The sequence below is a fragment of the Tachysurus vachellii genome, chromosome 13 (assembly GCF_030014155.1).
Source record: "Tachysurus vachellii isolate PV-2020 chromosome 13, HZAU_Pvac_v1, whole genome shotgun sequence".
NCBI lineage: Eukaryota > Metazoa > Chordata > Actinopteri > Siluriformes > Bagridae > Tachysurus > Tachysurus vachellii.
Genome location: NC_083472.1, coordinates 17,027,465 through 17,048,873, shown reverse-complemented (window position 1 = coordinate 17,048,873; position 21,409 = coordinate 17,027,465). Strand labels below are relative to the sequence as shown.

Genomic DNA, 21,409 nt, shown 5'->3' with positions numbered 1-21,409 from the left:
CATGACAAACATTCACACGTCGCGCCGTAACGTTCTTGTTTTTTTTTACAACGGAAGGTGTAAATCTGTGCACGTGTGATTTGTAACGAGGCCTTTGAGGCAGTTCTCCAGGGTCTTAATACACGGAATAGGAAATGCTCAAGTAAATTATTTTTTGATGGCCAATAGATGATTAATTACATTTAAAAAATCCACACACACGCAGGTGTTAAGATGCTTAAAAGGACATAGACAATTTTTTTTACAGATAGCTGCATGAAATGTATATTGGCCTATTGGGCCTATGTGTAGGCTGCTACTAAATACACCAGGTCTTAGTGACAAACACTCCACAGACCTGAGCTCAATAATTAGTACTTTCCTGAACATAAACTTCTTTTAAAGTCCAAAACAGTGGCCAACGCTGGCAAATAGTTCCAATTAAAGGTGTGATTTGTATTACAGCATGTAGTTTATTTACGCTGTAGACCCCATATCTCTTTACATACAGGATATAACCATAAATACATAAGAAATGTTCTACAGTACAGTAACAGAGTCTTTGGGAACAAGATTAAGAAGCACAAACGAGAGGAGACAACCTCACTATCACATTTACCTCACTAGTACACATTTAATCTGAAGAATGCCCAACCATATATTGGTAACAGACCTGCCAGCGGCATACTTTTGTAGGAAAACTACAGCTGTTAAGATTAAGTTTATAAATCTGAAGTTTGAAAATCAAATGAATAAATGGTGAAATGAAGAAAATAACCTGCAGATAAAATTTGTTCCAGACAGAGATAATCGTATTGTGTACACAGTACCATGTAGTAAAAGGTCATTGTTGAAACATTCACTGAAGAAATCCATAAACTTAAGTATCCCGAAGAGTCAGAATGAATTTTGAATTTACTTTAAAAATGTTTTTATAAAAATATAATTGTATAAAACCTATTTTTGGATTAAATTTAAACCAGAACCACTATGAAATTCTTGAAATAAAGTTGCGGCTCATATTTGTAATTCATTACTTTAATTCATATGATGATGTCATGCTTAAAATAAATAGAGGGGAGTGGGACAGATTTATTTTTTGGAAGGTCAAATTACAAACTAGAGTTCAAGTTTTGGCTTTCAACAACTTCATTTGGAAAATTAACTAACCATTTATAAGAGACTGTGTCAGAATAGTGAATAGAGACAAAACACAAAATGTTGGAGAGTGTTGAAGCAGAAACCAGTAATCTGAATTTTATTATAGCTTTTTTACTTTTTGAAAAGATGGAAGACTGCATAGACTGTATTTTTGTGCCATGGGTCAGATAAAATTTCACAATTCATACATATTTTCCTTCATTTCTTCAAGAACAAATTGAGAGCATCCAATTGTTCTGAATAAAGACCTAAAAACTTATTAAAACAACATATACATATGTTCTAGGTATTTTATACACTACAACACATTTTGTCCAACAACCTTTCCAGTTATACAAATAAAGCAGCTTGGCATTTTAATTTAAAAAAAAAAAAAAAAATCATTTTGAAGAAAAAAAAAAAATTGTCTCAAAGGTTTTCCATTAGCATTTCTCTGGCTGGGGGGGGGGTGACTGGGGGTGGGGGGTATTTCATGCTGGAGTAAAACTTTCCAGGCTTGGTGTGTATTTGTGCCTTTCTGCTTCTGGCAATATGTCCAACGTCCCTGCGATGTTTTTTAAAGGCAGCTTTTGTGTTTTGTGGATGTTGTATAGGAAAATGGCAAAATACTTTAGTAACAGCCATCCTTCCAGGAATCGTCTGTTATCGGGCCAGAGGTTTTTGTCATACCCAGAGACCTGCTGTGAGAAGATGCAATAATTACAGGAAATTGATTATACAAATCAAGCTTTGATTATGTTGAGTCAGTAATAAAGGCTGGAAAAACTGCTCACGTCAAAGCTGCATTATGAGAGATTATGTTTATCATGTTCATGTCCATCATTTCAATCACAAGGTGAAATTAAAGATACATACTTACTTTAGGTCTGAAACTGAACAAGGATTTTTGTCCCCGTCACATTACAGTCGTCTGTAATTTGCATTAACACCTGGACACACACCCACACTTGGTGTAGGGGTTTTTTGAGTATGAGCAATATGACCATATAATACTGATACAGTCATAGCTTTTGCTCATGTTTTCATGCTCAATTGTGCTTTGAGATCACAAAATATTTTTATAATATTTTTCTGTTTACTTTTTTAATTAACAATTACAAACCCTGATTTGAAGCAGCTGATATTACAGATTATTTTCTGTCCCTGTAATTGCAAAATTCTTTATTATATACAAATATATATATATATATATATATATATAAATGCCTGTACAGATTTTTCTTACTGTTTTTTCTAGATGTTTGGGAGCAAACCCATACATTACATTTTTATAGACATCATGTATCTAAAAAATGTAGTGATATATTCTGAGATATTCCTCTGTTTTCGTACTATATAATTAAATGTCAAACATTTCTTTGATTTCAAATACTAAACAAAACATCTGGGTGCATCTTCTTCAAAGAATTACAGTACAGAATATGAGAGTCAAGCACTACCTTCTAGGGGTCTGGGCAAGCCTGCTTTTTGAGGAAGCTGCAGCAGTAGGTGTCATGCTTCTGCCTACTGCTTGTTTTGGCGCTGTGCTAGTGGTCCTTCCTGCCCCGTAAGCTGCTCCGTTGGAAGGCCCTGGTGACTGCACCCTCCGTGCTCCTGAAGCATGTCCCTGAGCGCCAGCATTCGCTCTTGCAGACTGCCGCACGGCAGCCATGCTGCCCACAGGGCTGAGAGCTTTCACAGGAGCCCGCAACAAGAGCGGTGACTGGCCACTGCCTCGTAATCGGGTGGTGGACACTCCTAGAAGAGCAATTGACAGCCAGCACTTATAGGGAGATCGTACGGTTTAGACAGTGGTCATACTTATCATTCCTAATTTAAATCTTTTAAATGTTCTCTTTGGCCTTTGAAAGTTGTTTTGCATGCATAAACGTAGATGCCACAGATCCAAGATGGCACTGAGTATAGCTTCTGTGCTGCAAGCTCAGACACATCTTCTACTACAATACTTTCTGACTGCATACGATGTTTAAACTGTTACCAAGAATTTGTTTTTCCTTGCAAGAATACATTAATATTTTAAAGTACTGTGCAACATCTCCCACTTTATTATTGCATACATTACTTACAGTTTACTATTATTTTTACTTGCTTAGACCTCATTCATTATCTTGCATTAGCCTTTTGTTTGTGTTTACTGTTTATAGTTTGCTAAATGATACTTTTTGCTCTGGGTCTGGGTTGCAGTAAAATTCAGTAAATTCCGTTTCTGTATTCACCAGTAGAGGGCGACACATTAACAATAAATATAAACAACTGCACAATTTCATGATAAAAAATGACCGTCTAAAATATTACACACACTGAGGCTTTTCCTTTACACCATCAAATATCATAAATAAACGTTCCTAAATAATGTTGGTAAGTGAATGTTCTTCAAAGTTTCCCAACATTGAAATGAATGCAAACACAATCTGTTTGTGACCCGTAAACAAGTGGAAAACCAAGAAGAGACAGGCATGGCCACTGATCTGCAAAAGTCAAATTAATTCTATTCAAATTTTCAAGCAGTTAAAATATGATTCAGCTGAATTAAGGCCATATAAAATAATCTGGAACAGATGAATGTTTAAATTGTGTACATTCATAAGGCACAATCATACACAAACCTTGAACTTTTTGTCATGATCTTTAAATCGTAGCTGTACAATTTCAGTGTGTCAGAAAGAATTATCCTGCTAATACAGGTCACTGGCATGAGAGAATAGTGTTACTTGGTCTACAGCAATGTTTAGGTAGGTTGTCTATTTTATCCTCAATGCCAGGACCCATGTTTTCAATGAAACATTGCTCAGAGCATCATGCCACCTCTGCTGCCTTACCTTCTTCCTATCCTGTTGTCATATCTTCTTTAGATAAGTGAGCCACATGCACTAGATTAACTAGATAAATCAGACCAAGCCACCTTCTTACATTGCTCTGAAGGTAGGGGCTGAGTAGAACAGCAGGCAATGATGACTGTGTTATGGTACCATCATTATAGCCAGCATCATCCATTTCAGCTATTTGTGTTACAGTAGTGCTTCTATGGGATCAGAACACATGGGCTAGCCTTCACTCCCCACTTGCATCGATGAGCACTGGACGCCCATAATCCAACTGCCAATTATCTGGCTGTCCTTCTTTGGACCACTTTTGTTAGGTACTGACGAATGCATACCATGGGGAACACGCCACAACCTGCTGTTTTGGAGATCATCTAGCCATCAAATTTTGGCAGCCCAGATCCTTACACTTGCACATTTTTCCTGTATCCAACATATCAAACTGGAGAACTGACTGTTCACCTGCTGCCTAATATAATCTCACCCTTAACAGGTGCCACTGTAACAAGGTGATTAGTTATTCACTTCACCAGTTAGTAGTTTTAATTTTATGGCTGTTCGAGGTTCAAACTTCACTGTGGAAAGGATTTTTAATGAGATAATGACCAAAAACCTACCATAAAAACGGTTGACATATAAACAATACAGTATAAACTCATAATAATGTTTTAGAATTAAGTGAAAACCTGTGGTTTGAATTTAAGAGTAGAGTCTGGATAAAGTACAGGAGTAGAAAAGTGGTCCAAATTATTTCTCTAGGAATTATATGTCCATGTCCACTGTCCTGAAGCATATATGTGTTGTGTCAGAGAGGGGGTTTTATGGGTAAGATTTTTGAGTGAGGAGCTAGAGTAAAACCTTCCAGGCTTGGTGTGTTTTTGTGCCTTTCTGCTTCTGGCCGTATGTCCAACATTAATATGATGTTTTTAAAGGCAGCTTTTGTGTTTCATGAATGTTGTATAGGAGTGTAAAAGGAAAACAAAACAAAATACTTTAGCAATAGCCATCCTTCCAGGAATCATCTATGATTGGGCCATATGTTTTTGTCATTCCCAGAGAAAGACTAAGAGTTAGCTTTGTGCGAGGAGCTGCACTGACGGACTGACGTCCCCTTTCCTTTGTATCGATCTACATAACACAAATGAAATTGCATTCTGCGTGCACTCATCTGGCACAATCACACAAGAGTCTGATGGATGAGGGTGAGGCAGCAGGGGATGCTGTGTACCGACCTGTGGGGGATTGGGGCAGGCGGGACATGCGACTGCCTGAGCTGTGCAGGTTAGCCTCCATGCTGCGGCTGTTTCTCACTGCCTCCAGCGAGCGTAGGCTGGTGCGTGGGGCCAGGTTAGGCATGCTGTGTCTTAACTCCTCTGAAATCCACACACACACACACACCCCTCAGATTTGCTGTAAAAGGAAAATGGCTACATGCAGTCACCTTTCCTTTTATTAGTGCAGGGTGGAATGACATCTGGAATGCTTTCAGAGAGGTGTCTGAATCAAACCCTGGTGCCTTTACCATCAGCAAAAATAAGCAAAAACATTTCACGGGTGTTTCGCAACCTTATATAGCCCATCGTTTTTTAGTTCATTTAATTGTGTGTCACTTTAATTGCAACATTGTTAGCTCACTGCAGCTGATATGTTTGTACTTTTGAACTGTTTGTTAAATGTTTTAAATAAAAGAATAAGAACAGTGTTTGTACGCTACACTACTATCAACTACCCATAATGCAAAGTGTACAACAAAGTTCCTGTTTTTCAGAACTAATCCCTGCCTTCTCCCTCCCTAATCTCTTCTTTTCTAAGTATATATAAATGTGATCATTGCACACGCTACTGATGTGGTAGAGGGAGATTAGACTGAAAGACGCAGTATGCTGCAGTAGGCTACTAAGGTAACACAAGGCCCATGCTGTAAACACAGGAACATCTGACAATATAAAGTATTAAAGGATCAATTTGTAGAAATCTCTAATTCACGGAAACTGATCCATGGTTTCATGCACTGTATTCATCTTAATACCTTGTAACATCAAACCACTGCTGCTTTAAGCTCTAAATAAATATCTGCCAGGCTTTTTAAAACCAGGCAATTGTAAATGCATGTAGTGTTAAGTCCTACCCTCACTCCTAGTAAATTTGAGGAGCTCTGGTGCCATGCCCTGAAGCGAGCACCTGGGCACACGTGTGCCAGCAGCTGGTGATGGACAGCGAGGTGACGTGCCAGGAGAAGGGGAGTGACGGCGGTGGATGTGTGTGTAAGGCGTGATGTCTGCCTCTTCATCCTCCAAGCTGTAGGAGTCCAGCTCCTGATCGCTGTACGTGCCTCGCCTCAACGAGTGCAGTGAAGCTGCTGAGCTCCGCCGGGATGCCGAGGCCGAGCTTGAAGCGTAGTCTTGCCTCAGGCCTACAAATACAAAATTACAGATATTAACAAAAACACAATAAAGGTGGACTGAGTAGCTGGAGGCACAACATGGCCACAGAGATGAACATGGGTAAATTAACTCCGTACAGTATAAGCAGTCTGAGTAGGACCTGTTTATTTTTCACTGTTAGTTGTAAACTGTGTATGTGAAATAAAATCTTGACTCTCAGATCTTGAATTTTCACGTCCTGTACTCAGATCTCAAAGTTGCATATGAAGGTAAAGAAATATTGATCTTTAAAAGCTTCAACAGAATAGCAGTACAAAATGTTTACATTTGATTAATTTTTATTAAAAAATATTTAATCAAAATCATTTTAAGTATCACTAATTATAGCCTGTTTGCCAATTTAATGCTATTTAATGCTAATCACTTAATCTCTTAATTCTTGAATTTCCTCTGGGATCAATAAACTGTGTCTGTGTCGGTCTACAGCAAGTGACAGGAGATCAAAGTCGAGTGAAGTGAACTTTATGCAAACATGTTGGAATGACTACCAACAGGAGTGAAGACAGTAGAACGCACGTGAACGCACAAAGTTCTCACATTGCTTCTTTAAATCATGTGAAATCATACACATACGCACTGCTGAATTTTATATAAAAACACCAAATTCTTACAGAACGCTTCACTTAGGCAGCAGGAAAACTGATTATTGTCCAGTGGAATGCTAGAGGCACCACTCACTGATATGAAGCAACTTCATGTCAATCAAAATCATCCTCCTGTTAATTCACAAAGTCGGGGCCTTGCAGCGCTCTCAATATAAAATCCCTGTTGGGGAGGTTCATAGAGTATGAAAGGGAAAAAACAAAACAAAAGGACGATTTTCATTTTCTAAACAACAGATAAACAAAGGGCTTGGTGAAGAGTCGGACACGGTAAGCTAGTTTACACTTGTGAAGCTTCTGGAGGATAATACTAAATAAGAAAAATAAAAAAATAAGACATTTAAATAAGATAATAATGTACACTGATCATCCTGTTCAAAAGTTTACACCCACAGAACAGTGGGCAATTTCCACAGTCGCTACACCAGGACGGGTGAAGGCGAAGTTTTTTTGTACGGACTGAAATTTGGACTTTGTGTAAAATCAGTTCATCAAAACAGAGTTTTGAGAAAAAAAAATAAAACAGTTCCCTTTCGCTTTGTACCATGATGTGAATATACAGAAATATTCCAAGACTGCTTAGAAAATGAAAATGACATTTAAACAAGCACACACGATTTACTTGTCAAGTAGCAATAGTAGGTTAGTGATTGGGTAATCCACTGAAGAAGCTGCACTCACATGTTTCTTTACTTTGAAGCCTGTTTTAGATACATGATACACATATATTACTTGCATATCCACTCACTCTCCTCCTGCAGCCGAGCCATGATCTGCACGTCTGTCAGGTCCTGCAGCTTGTAACCCATTGAGATGGAATCGTCCGACGTGCTCAGCTCGCTGTCGATGGACGACTGGGAGCTCAGCGCCGAGTGCATGCTCATGTAACCTACAATCGTAAAACATCAAAACATGCAGAAACAGAAGGTCTGTAATTACACTCAAGTAAAGCGCCATGTCAAGACCTCATTCAAATCCATACACACAAACAGTTCTACTTGAACTCGCCCAGCACTTCTTTTTACGAATTTATAAGTTAAATGCACATGAATGGCACAATCTGAATTATGAGCTGAAAGCTCTGGATTTTCTTTATGCCTAGAGTTTCTAACTTGGGGGTCATGTCAGTCAAAAAATTGGTGAAATCACTGGATGCAGCGTCTGAATGCAGCAAATTATTAAATATAAATTTAACAGGTTAAACACACCTACAGGAAAGATAAAGTGTGTTATGATACGAAGAATTTGATTAAAACTGCATTTTTTGTTCTTCATTTTTCATTTTGTAGTTAAATAAAATCTCCATCTTGCGCACATGTGTGAAGAGCTTCAAAATCACTGACACTCACACTCGCACATGCTGATTACTACATAGTGAGTGAGCCACAGGGTGTCGAAAACTTGTATGTGATCGAGGGTTTATGAGGAAGCTGCCAGTCTCAGAGAGGTAATTTGATGAAGATTTATATGGCCTTCATGTGCAAGGAGACAACTGCACCATCACTATGGGAAATGACTTGCTGAAGCAAACAGCACACAATAACAGAATGTTGTATTTAATTTGCTTTGTAAAGATTTTTAAAAATGAATTTAATTTTATAAAATCATAAGCCGTTCACTATATAATGACATATCTTTAGTTATTAGTTCTTAATAGTTACAGAGTCTGTTGTATTTAATTAGTAGTAGAGTGATGGAGGGATTCTGTAATCATACTCAGAAGTGATCATTGCCTTGTTTGCCTTACGCTGAAGGATTTTTTTCCTTTTGATATTGTAGATTATTGTAATAAGCTCTGTGACTAAAAGTTTATGATTCTTACTCATTTTGTTTAAGATGCTTTCATGTACCTTTTATGGAATTTGAAGCCGAAATACAAAAGTAAAACTCTACATCGAGGAAATCCAAACGTAAATAAATCATTGTTTAAAAGAATTCTAGATCATATAGAATATTTCATGTGCCTAAAATGTAGCAGACATGTCCCTTTTAACAAATGATCTTCAGAGTAAAAAAAAAAAAAAAGTTAGCAGATACTATGCTACAGATACTTGTCACCTGAAGTCCTTCCCTTCAAATGCTTTAACTTTTACTTGCCATTTTTTCGAATTTGTTATTTACTCAGTCAACATAAGTTCTCTAATGGCAAACATTCAGCACACACCCCATGCATGACATCACATAAATACACAGAAATGGGAAGAAAAACAAACCTTAGCAGCTATACGAGACACCCATAAAGTGATCACAAAACACACCGATGCATGTTTTGTGTTTTTATAGTGCGAGAAACTTTAAAATGCACGTTTTTACGAAAGCAGGAGCAGCGTTTGTGTTAATGTCATGCCGTACCTGAGCTGCCACAGGTTAGTAGGGTTTTGTTAGTTGATTTGTGGTACCCAGGGGAATAAGACGAGCTGGCTTCGGCTAATGAGCCCGCAGAGGTTTGCGATGGGCTGCTGTACATGTTCCTCCATCTCGAGCCTATGGGAGAAACAAAGGGAGAGGTGGCATATAATTTTGCATCTGAATGAGCATAACATGTTTTTTAGGCACTGCTGCTCACTGTATACACTTAACGGTCACTTTAATATGAAAAGATGTGCTGGTTTGTGTATTTCAAAAATGCCTGATTTAGCACACACACACACACACACACACACACACACACACACACACACACACACACACACACACACACACACACACACACACACACACACACACACACACACACAAAATGGTGTGAAAAACAAACAAACATTTGTTTTCTGCAGGCTGAAACACCTTGTTGCTGAGAGAGATCAATGTGTGTTGGAGCAAGGGCAGTCAAGCGAGGAGACACCCTTATTAACGTACAATTCATGTACATTTATGGCATTTGGCAGACGCCCCTATTAACAGCCACCTACATTATTATCTCATTTTATACAGCTGAGAAATTGAGCGTTAAAGGCCTTGGTCAGGGCCCCAGCAGTGGCAGCCTGGTGGACCTGGGATTATATCTCAGTTAGCAGTCCAGTACATGAACCACTAGGCTAACACATCCCGTAAGGTAAATGTATTTACGTATTTCCCCTTTTTAACTTATAATCACTAATGCTGTATTTCCAAAAATAAATTCTAATCGAAAGGTACGTGGGACATTCACTTTCTCTAGCATGTAGCCTGTTAAGGACTCACAGAAGGTTCACATGAAAAGCTGGTAAAGTCAAAGCAGTGGTGTGGACCAGGAAATGCATCAGGGTGATAAACCTGAGACTACCTGTAAGAGGGGGTCTGAATTAGATTACCATGGACCTGTGCCTTGATTCTCGTGAACACAACTCATACTCAGGCCTGCACTTGTCCAGGAAATAAAGTAACCTTTTTATATATTAGATGTTCTTTTATATATTAGATGTTCTTTTATATATAAAATGCCTAGGACTGTAGAGTCAGCAGGCCATGAACAAAAACGTATAAAAATGGTATTAAGCCTTTAAGTTTGTTTATCATTTACAGCAGTTGAACTTGGAATGGAATCAATAAATGCAATTTTAACTGTAGGCACCAATTACAATTCAGTAAATTTTATACTGTATATACTGTTATACTGCATTAAAAATGTGAAGCATTTTCCAAGCAAAGGAGAAGGTACTGTTATCTTGAATTAGCGCCTGTCGTTTCTTTCTTCCTGTCATGTCTTAAAGGCTTCATAAAGATGCAAGCTGATCCTTTCTTTTACAGGGTTTTTCACAATGCTTTCACAACGCCTTGGATTATCAGCGTTCTAAACCTCGCTTTTAACCCTGTGTAGAGGAACGTGTCAATCTGTAATTCACAATTGGATTTATCATCACTTTCTACATGGAGATAGCAAATCATGCTCTGAATTTCACGGCTATAATCGCGAGCCTGGCCTATCAAAGCGTTCACTAAAAACATGAACATTGTTCATGTAATTTGAATATGGTGTATCAAGTCACTAAATGTGCCGGTAGACATGAAAAGGCACCATTGATGAAACAATCCATGGAAACAATCCATAATTTCCAAGGTGTAAATAATGACACTATTGTACTATTAAACACATCTTTCCATGGTTAAAAAAAAAATACAGATCATTTGCTCCTCTTCATTTTCCTTTTTTTGTTTCTTGTTTTTTTTCCCTTTCTCGTCTTGCCTTTGTACATCTCAGGAGGCTTAAAAACAGCCACGGAGGATTTATGCAGTGACACTTTTTTCCTTACTAATGCAAAGGCGTGAGACTGGCTGTTATTTAAAATGGGTTAATGGTGTATTTATCTAATCGTGGCTGCTGATGGAGCTAATATGCAAATACATTAAAAAACATTAATCCAGAGTTTAGGAATATACCATGTGAAATGCCAGATTGCAAATAGGCAGGATTTGTTGTTAGTAAAGTATGAGCATTGTGAAACATGAAACAAGATAAAACCAGGATTCTGTTTACAATGACCTAGAGTTAAATATTTCAAGTGTGAGATAAGCCTTTGTAACACTAGAGTAAAGAAAGCAAGCTCCATACAACAGGAAGCTTCAGTGGAACATGCTCAGCTGTAAACACACACACCCCATGTAGCTACACAAACACAGTAATAAACACAGAAATAACACCTCGTTCTGCAGACAGACAGTACAGAATAGTTCTCTCTTATGGTCTGTTCTCTTAAGTTGCACCATTTTCAAACAAGCTGGGTTCCTCAAACGCAAACTGCATTGCATTTTCAAAATCCTACGTTAACTGTTACTCATACTGACCTACAAGAAACAAAATTAATTTGCTTCTTTGTAAATATAAGGCAAGAATCCCCTGTTCCATCTCAGCCCCTGTTCCATATCTCTCTGTACACAGACATACCATCTTGTGTGTTAGTGTGTACTTGTCTAAAAGTAAATGTGTACACACAATGTCAAGGTGCGTAATGCATACTTTGATCCAGACGATTCAGAAGTGTCCTGCAAGCCACCTCGGTCTCAGGGCTCGGGTGATCAAGCACCTTCCGGCACCATTTCAGAGGAGACTCCGGGCCCTGCTCTGTTTGTACCTGCTTCTTTGGAGACACGTACAACCTACGTGTAAGAGAGAAAGAGAAAAAGAGAAAGAGAGAGAGCTGTGTTATAATTAAATGGACAAGTATACATGCTTATCATCAGGTGTGTGTACATCAAATAAGGCTCATGAAAAAAAAACAGAAGTGTGCAGACAGTGGTCAAATCCTTCACATTTGAAGACATCCAGCTTTTCACACGCTTCTAATACAAAACAAAAAAAAACACTACACCCATGATCACCCAAGCTGAAAAAACAGTCTCATGAGAACAGGTTTGTCTCAGATTTCTGATGATCAGCGATTTCACAGTGATCACTTACAACCCAAGGCTAAGTCGAAGAATGTCTCACGATATAAATGATACGCGTGCCTCACAGACAGAGCCAAAAAAACACACCTACAGCTAAAGAGTCATCTTTTTTTGTGTTCACGTTTGAAAAACACAGATAAAAACACAGTATAGATGTAAAAATAACATTCAACAGCTCAGATTGAAGAGAAAACAAACCTATTGACAGAAGCTTCCATGCAAAACAGAACATGTTCATAAAATCTAATGCTGCTTTCAAATGCTATCACAGAATTGATCAAAATATGGTGGATTATTAGAAATCACATAATGTGAGCTAATTTAAAAGACCTTTGTAAGATGTCTTGTCCACTAGAGTGTCAATCGGCATCTTTTTTAAGTGTCAGTGCCTGGAAGCCCTATCCTTCTTCCGCTAAGAAAGAAGAGTCCAACATTCCACACTTGACTTTTTCACTTGAATAAGTGCATTATGCTGGTGCCTGAAGTGCACTTCTTCTTAGGGGGAATTTTTCACCGTAAACACAATACTCACTACTATTTCTACTACAAAATAGCATAGAATAGTGGCATAAGCATGAAGTACTTATTTTGCTCAATCATCTCTCAAGCACAATCAAAAAATTTTAAATTTCTCTGAATAAGTGTGTCTACCTGTTGCTGTAAATGTAAATGTAAATGCAGGTCTATGATCACCTTCAGCGCTGTGCTTAAAAGCCAACAGCCTATGCCTCAGATGGCCCAGTTACCCAACAATCAACACTTTCTCTTGGCTCTCGCTTTAATCTTATCAGACAAAGCCCACAGGCAGAAGAGGAGGCGGTACAGCTCCTCTGATCTGCACAATTACTACTGCTCAAACGTAAACACTGAGCGAATCTATTGTAAGCCTTTGTCGCACTACAGAGAGAAAAGTTCATGTAACGTTTAAATGCTATGGACAGAGTAAACAACCCAAAAATAGAGACACAAAGGAAATAATATGACCTTCAACTCCCAGATCCAGTTAAGGATATCAGCTAATAAACTCGGTGTTGCTTTTTCTAAAGTTTGTCAGGATTCAGCAGGCTTTCCTATTTCCCCACGTGATCAGATTCTACATAGTTGAACATAAAGCCCCTCGTTGAGTCACCGCTGCTTTTGCATAAGCAGGATCACATGAGTGTTTAGTATGGCCATCTTACTGCCAAGCCCAGAGCTTATAACAACCCTGAATACCCAAGCAGGATAAACCGTGGGTTAGAATAGTCTGTATTAAGCAACCATATGGAAAAAAAAAGCATTACTGGTACATACCATTTTCTACTACAGACCACCAGACAGACTACTGGTCTTAATAAGTCTCATACACATTATTTATGTTTAATTTGACCATCTCAGACAATTCATAGGCAATCCCTAACCCAAGGTATCACTGGTTTACATCTGTGTGATACATCACACTTCATATATGTATACAGTTACATAAAAACAGAAAGCATTTTACCATCTGACTGAGATTTACAATGATCTCTTCACAATAAACCTTGCCATATAAAGTAAAAAATGTTTTAGACATCCACTTATATAGATCATCTTCCATATGTAAATTAATTAATGAATGGGGCTAAATTGTAATGATTTTCCCCTAACGTCACGTCATGTCTACAACTTGATAGCAATTCTTCAGCTTTTGTTTCAGCAGTTTTTCTACTGCTTGAATAAAATTGGCTGGATAAGCATACCTTCTGCCTGAGATGAAATATAATCTGTCATGACATAACAGCAGGAAGAGCACAGAGAGAAACAAACATTCAAACACAAACTGCCTTTCATAACGTTTCTTAAAGCAGGCAGTCAATTCACTGCCACAGTTGTATCACTTTAACAGCAATGCTGTTTTTAACAACACTTTTCAATTTTACTCTGAGAAACGACGGCAGCAAGACTTAAACAAAAGACAGGAGCAGCGGTTTGCTTAATGCAAACCAGTCCCATTCACTATCCTCCGGGATAGATTCTGATGTGCAGACAGGCAGAAGAAATGAAAGAACAGCCACAAGCACAGCAGTGCATCACAAATGCCTTCAATATCAACGCTGCAACAAGCCCGGTACTGAGGAGCACGGATCTTAGCCAGCTATATGATGAGACACTGCTCAGACTTCAGATATCGCCATATCAATCAGATATGTAAGCTGCAATGTATAACCTGATAATTATACCCGCTATTTATCAGCTGCATCAGAACCTGGAATCGTGCCCAGGGAATCTAGGACACAAGACAGGGGGACACCCTGGTCAGGGTTTAAATCACTGAGCACAATCACACACACATCAACATACATTCTAGAGAATTTAGAGATGCCAGTCTTCCCACACCACATGTTTTTTTTCTGGGGAGGAAACCAGAGTACCCAGAGGAAACCCCTGAAGCACAGGAAGAGCATAGCATACAAGCTGTGCATTCAGGGTAGAGACAGGAATCACACCCCCTGCCCGGGAGGTACGAGGCAATCATGCTCACCACTAAGCCACCATGGCCCCTCAAATTGATCATAATTACTTCCAAACTACTACCATAATTACATCATTTTACATAAACCACATAGTTCTTATACAGTTGATTACTTCCATGGTGATGTTTTTTTTACTTCCATTTCAAATAGTAAACCTTTAATACAAACTGCACATTAATAGCCAAGAAAGATCTGCAGTTAGTCACTTCCAGCCTTGGATGAGATCTCTCTGTGTCTCGTGTGCTATCTGAGGAAAGCTACCACCATGTGCAAAGAGCTCTTTTACCAAGTGCCATCAATTGTTTGCACTTCCAGGAGGTACTTCAGGGCCATTTCTGCCTGCACTCTCAGACTGAGGAACGGCTTTTCACCTCTCTTACAGAACAGACATTAGATTATAAATGCTGACAACACAAATAAAAGCCTTTTGGATAGTTGATATTTGCATAGCATAAACAATCGAACCTCCGAGGTCCCAGTGCTGGTTCATGGCCACGACAGAAACGTGTTTGTGCTTTATTTAATTGGTTTTATGTGAATTTCCCACATTACAGAAGACACATTTCTCAGGTCATATCCATCCATCTATTTTCTGTAAGGCTTATCCTACACAGGGTTGAGCCTGGAGTAAGTCTACTTCAGAAAACTTGAAGCACAGAGAGGGCAGCATCCTGGCCAGTGTGCCAACATGTCATAGGGGGCACACACACAATTTAGAAGTGCCAGACTGCCAATCCTTGGACTGACAGAGGAAACCAGAGGGGGGATATGTAAAGCACAGCAGAAGAGTGGCATCTGGTTTACGACCATTTTGTGTGCACAGACAGTTTCGTTGCAAGATACTGTACAGTACACCAACATTTCTTTAAATGGCTGAATACATTTTTACATAAACAAACAAGAGTTCCTGTTGAGAATGTTCAGCCTGAATGGAGCGATTGTGATACACCCTATAATACAACATACACAGTTGTGAATGCTCAAAACAAACACAGAGGTTTAAAACACAGAATATTATAGACTGTTGCTGCTGTTTATTCCAGCAAACATGACAGTGTGCAGATTTTCTAAACCTTGTTTAATCGTGGCATAACAATAATTTGACATTGGATGCGTCCCAAATTGCTTAATTATGCACTAACCTATGCCCTTTCATAGTATAAATAGTGCAAGTAGTGTGTTCCCACAAAAAACATTAAGTGCACTTCAAGTACACAGATGATGCACTTACTGAACTGAAAAAAATAAATTAATTAATTTAAAAAAAAAAGTGAGGACTGTTGTAAACTTCATACACAGCTTTGCTCACACAGTGGAACAGGGGCATAGCTAAGAGGCACTGAGCCTGGAAAAGGAAAAGTTGGCCAGGCAACACATTTTTAACATGATAAATAACCGTCTTTTAAATTAGCAGACATTGTGGGATTTCATTTGCAAGTTTTTACAGAGTCCTGAAGCTAGGGACGTCGGATTATATGCATCAGACATCTACCTCCATAGACTGGGAAAGGCTTTATACTTCCAGTTGGTAAAAAACCTTAGCGTTCCATTTGAGACGATACTTCACTGCACTTCTAAAATTCATAGATTTTCTTTAGATTTGGACAAGGACGTGTCATTAGATGTAATCACAACAAATATTCAGCCAAAGCCTTCTTCCATTCAAGTGTGTTGATCATGAGTACGGTTATATAAAGTAAATAAAACAACTGGTGGTAGTATAAAGGAGAAACCTTGCTTACATTTTTGCATATTCGAGTAGTTTGCCATGAAAAATCTAAAGTAGCGTCAAACATTTTTGGCTGCAACACTTAAAAAAACCCTCTGTGAAATCCTGGAGGACCTGCATAGTGCATAGTATGTCATTTGGGACATAGCTATTGTTGTCAATTGAATCAGTGATGTCCTTGAAGTTCCTGTTTAAGCCGGTTTTTGCTTCTGAATGTGCAGTGCAAAACATGACCTATATTTCAGTAGTGGCATTAATAAATCTGCTTCTGAAGTTACTGGATGCTTTTTCCAGCATGGAGAATTTAGTCGGTCATGAGGAATAAGCTGAAAACAAAATGTTCACAATGTAAACACGAAAAGACACACACGGCTAGTGATTGATCAGACTCCGGTGCATAAATGGATACCTGTAATTGTTTCTATTTGAAACATTACACCACTTTTTTAGAACAGCTGGTTTAATGTTTGTTAAGGCGAAACTAATACCGCAAAATAAAAAACACCAGAAACATACCAGCAGTCCTCGTCACCAATATCAGCACAGTCATCCAAATCGAGCACATCCACCTCGTCCAGCGCGGACTGGTCCACACCTGCATCGCTCCCACAGACTGTCTCGAAGTCATAGCTATCGGGAGAAGAGCTAGTGTGTGTGTGTTCTTGAGTGTGCCCTGTTGCAGAGACACAATGGAGATTAAAAACTGGGCTGTGCTGTTCCATCTCCTCGTCATCCTCTAGCCTCGTGGCTTCAGAAAGAGGAGACATGTCTTTGATGACACTTTCCTGAGGAGGAGACAAAGTCTGGACGTCTGTTGCTGAGCTGGTTCCAGTGTCCTCGCACAGTGTTCTCTCGTTATCATTCATGTTGTGATGCTGAGTGTTGCCCCGGTTGCGCAGGCTTTCGTTCTGCACTTCGAGACGCCGCACCAGTTCACGCAACTTGCGGACCTCCTCCAGCTCCACGCCGTCCTGTTCGTCTACAAACCCCGACACTGTGCCCCTGTCTGCCTGCTGAGCTCCGCTTCCACTGTCAGGAACCACCATTCTCCTGCTCTGTAGGGTAGAAACACAAGTTCAGTGCATGTGTAATTTTAATCCTAAGTACCAGAGCTGCGTCCCAAATGGCATATTAAACACATACACTATACACTATGTAACTATCATCTAGTGTATAAACTTTAGAAGGGTCTCAAGACTATTGTGGTTTAGTAAACAGAAATCGTCTTCTTCTACTTTTTCCTGTTAGGGGTTTCCACCTAACTTCCACCTAGCATCCTCTACTCTTGCACCAATTAACTCTATGTCCTCTTTCAGTACATCCATATTTTAGTGAATAGAGATATTACATGTAATTATTAGAACTATTAAAAAACATCTTATATTTCCCGGTCAATGACAAATGATGTCGCATGCACCAGTGCATCACACTAGACACACTACTTACACTATTTATACTACAAAATACTGTAAAACAGTGCATGAGCATGTAATTTGACATGCGCCTCAGGGTTGGTATGGATAAACCTAAGGATTAAAAGAATGACTCTTGTGTAGACTTCTAAAACTGAAAATATTCTTAGTTATAAGCTGAGGGTAAAACATGTTATAAAGATTGAGATGACTCTCAATTTACCTGGATGTAAATCTTAAATAAGCAAGACATATAAAAGCTGCTCGATCAACCACACTGCATTTCCATAGTACAAGCTAGTAAAAGAAGGACAGACACTTAAAGCACTCTGCTAGTGTCGATCACTATACATCTACAGAAAACTACTGCAACTCCTAGAACATTAACATATTAGGGAAGCAATGACAACGATACTTCTGCATATGATCTGAATGCCATTGTTTAAATCAACTTGACTCGGAGTGCTTTAGCGCTTTTGCAAATCTTTCTGGCAACTAAATAAGCACTTGCAAATGAGCATGGTTTCACCTCATCCTGTCCTATACAACCTCTCATTATATGTGGGGAGGAACAAAAATAAAGCCTGGAAGGAAGTAGCAGAGATTGTTGGCGCTACTGTTTAGCGTCCACAGCTACTAAAGTTAGCCTGCTTTGCTAATCTGCCTGTGAAGCTAGTACAAAGACTAGCATGGAACAATGTGAAACAAACAACATTGCCATGGATTGGTGCATTATTTCATTTGTGTTTAACCACATAGCTTTAGATTCCACCCCATAAGAGAATAAAAGCCACAAAAGTGTAGGGTTAGGCTGTAAAGGAGCAAGAGAAGGTTTCATGAATTCAGTAGGATTGAAAATGGAAATGATTTGCAAGTAAACTGGAAAGTAGAGATACCGTCCTACCCTGAAGAAAAACTAAGAGAGAAATGAAAACAAAATCCCTACCCCTAATCTATCTGATTAAAACATGTGCAGGGATTGTGCATGTTCAACACGTGTTCAATTGAGGCTTTTAATGGAAACTATTTAAGGTTCAGGGAGTCCTGTCCAATCAAATGTCAAACTTTCTTGCTGAGTTTTGAATTCAGCTGGAGAAATTCAACAATGTATTGTAAGTTTGTGTTCTATCATCTTTCAAAAAAAGTTGCTCTCTTTGAAGTTCACATCAGTTCTGTGCGTAACCAAAAAGCATAAAGACAAAAAAATCCTATTATGTCCTATTACATTCATATTGGGCTAGATGTCTTTGTTCTGTTGTTAGCTTTGATAACAGTGCATGTTAGGGCTGGTATTTGTTGAAAAGGGCAGGGTTTATGCTGTAGATAGTCTGGAAATTATGAATCACTGTAATACATGGTACATTAATGATGCTCACTTGACTTTAAGCCAAGGCCATTGTTACCTGCTGTACAAGCATTTGATATTTAAAGCATTTCGTGTTCACTTTCTCAGTGTCTAATGTGTTTAACATTAAGTAAGAAATAAACCATGACAGGGTAAGAAGTTACACAGAAATAATCGGCACTGTGATGTAATGAGTCCAGTCACAAACCTGAGATTAATTATTGTGAGATTATGTAATAAATGTGACCAATTACCACTATTCATTTATTAATGAATGACACGTCATACGGTTTTAACCATCTATAGCTAATTATGTATTTTTTATGTAAAAATTATGTAACTCATTACTTGAACTCTAAGTTAGTAGTAATAATAATAATAATAACAATAATAATAATAATAATAATGATAATGCACAGCATGTCAGGTTACCTGGAAACCGTAAAACGCAAAGTCCTCTGTGGTGTAGCTGTTGCTATAGAAACAAAATCGGATTAATATGGAATGTCTTTCCCCAGCTCCTTATATCTGCACGTAGGTCAAGCAAACGTGTCTCTAACACAGCTAAGCTAACCTAAGTCTGTAAATACTGGTGAAGACCAGGAAAGCCGCAAAACTGCTTCTCATGTTACATGTATTCTAGTAACCTGTACATTGCACGTCGTTGATATTTGTCTGAAGTCTTATATTGTCGAGAATTCTATTAAAATAAACATCGAGTCGGTGTACACCGCTACCTAGCAACGAAAAAACAAGCTAAAGATAAAAGGGGCCGTTAGCTAAACAGACAGCTAGCACTGTTGCCGGGTAAACAGTTAGCTACGTGTTTCCCAGTCTATAACCAATAATAAAGAACGTACCTTAAATTACCGACAGCAACATTTATATCAACATTTATTTACTGAATAACTACTTTCTGTTCCCAGTGGTCGATTTTCTTGCTGCAACCTTCGCCGGTTAGCTGCCTAGCTAGGTAATTCCCTGGGCTAACCAGTTTGTTGTGAAGCGCCGAGTAGCCCGACTCTAGACCAATCACATGAAAGGTCCCGCCCCCCTGTCTGTGGAGGTAACTACATACATCGCCGTTACCTTTGGATCGTACGGCTTGAATAGAACTCGCTATCTACAATATCATTGGCCAGTAGTTTCCAATCACAAGCAGTCTTTCTCTATTAGCCAATCCTAGCCAACCTAGAACGTCACAAAAAACGCACGTTGTGTTGTATTGGGATTTAGCGCTCCTTGCTGGATAATTTGAGCTCTATGCTCAGTGCTAATAGAAAACTGTAAATAGTGAACCACTCATACCACAGAAATCAGCCTACCACTACACGTTTTAATTTTTTAGTGAATAATTCAATTAAAATGTAATTGTATAGCGCTTTTAACAATGGACATTGTCACAAAGCAGCTTTACAGAACATAATAATCATAATACAAAAAAAATACAAAGATTAATATAATACAAAAATTCAAGGTTAATATTAGACTTCTATTTAAATGTGTTTGTATTTATCCCAATGAACAAGCCTGAGGTGACTGAGGCGACTGTAACAAGGAAAAACTCCCTTAGATGGAAGAGGAAGAAACCTTGAGAGGAACCAAACTTAAAAGAGAACCTCATCCTCATTTGGGTGACACTGGAGGGTGTGATTATAAATACACAGTCCAGCAATTGTGTATTGATGAGGAGATAGTTGTCCTCAGAATAACACATCGCTGTTTTTAACTGTTTCGACTCGAGTCCTCACAGAGTTTTCTGATTTTCAGTGTCAATAACAAGAAGCCTTTTTTTCTTGTACGTAATTTCTATTCCTATACCAGAAAATGACTGTTTATAGCTGCTGTAAGGTAAGTGTAACAGAAATTAACTTCTGGGTCGGAAAACTATGCTGGCATACAGGAGACAACTCTGCTAACGACTATTTTTGAGTATGCTAACTGGTACATATTCAGGAAGCATGCAAACAATAGAGATCATAACTACAAGACAATTTCACCTGCCTGTGAGAGTGATGCCTCACTTCCAGATGCACTGAATTATTTCTACACT

At 38.6% G+C, this 21,409-nt stretch overlaps 1 protein-coding gene across 4 annotated transcripts; it reads right to left on the bottom strand.

Moving 5' to 3' along the window:
• Nucleotides 1–1,210: 1,210 nt before the first annotated feature.
• Nucleotides 1,211–20,428, bottom strand: zgc:66447 (SLAIN motif-containing protein-like). Of its 4 annotated transcripts, XM_060884818.1 has the most exons (11): nt 20,217–20,428; nt 19,789–19,831; nt 17,116–17,654; nt 11,945–12,084; nt 9,361–9,492; nt 7,757–7,897; nt 6,091–6,375; nt 5,195–5,335; nt 2,580–2,877; nt 2,000–2,086; nt 1,211–1,820 (listed from the first exon to the last, which is right to left on the bottom strand). In XM_060884818.1, exons 3-10 carry the CDS (start codon nt 17,643–17,645, stop codon nt 2,041–2,043), a joined length of 1,713 nt encoding a protein of 570 aa, XP_060740801.1. In that variant the 5' UTR covers nt 17,646–17,654; nt 19,789–19,831; nt 20,217–20,428; the 3' UTR covers nt 1,211–1,820; nt 2,000–2,040. The 4 variants fall into 4 exon arrangements, with proteins under 4 accessions (XP_060740801.1, XP_060740800.1, XP_060740798.1 ...); XM_060884817.1 differs by having other exon boundaries at nt 1,211–2,086; XM_060884815.1 differs by lacking the exon at nt 2,000–2,086 and having other exon boundaries at nt 20,217–20,427.
• Nucleotides 20,429–21,409: the final 981 nt, after the last annotated feature.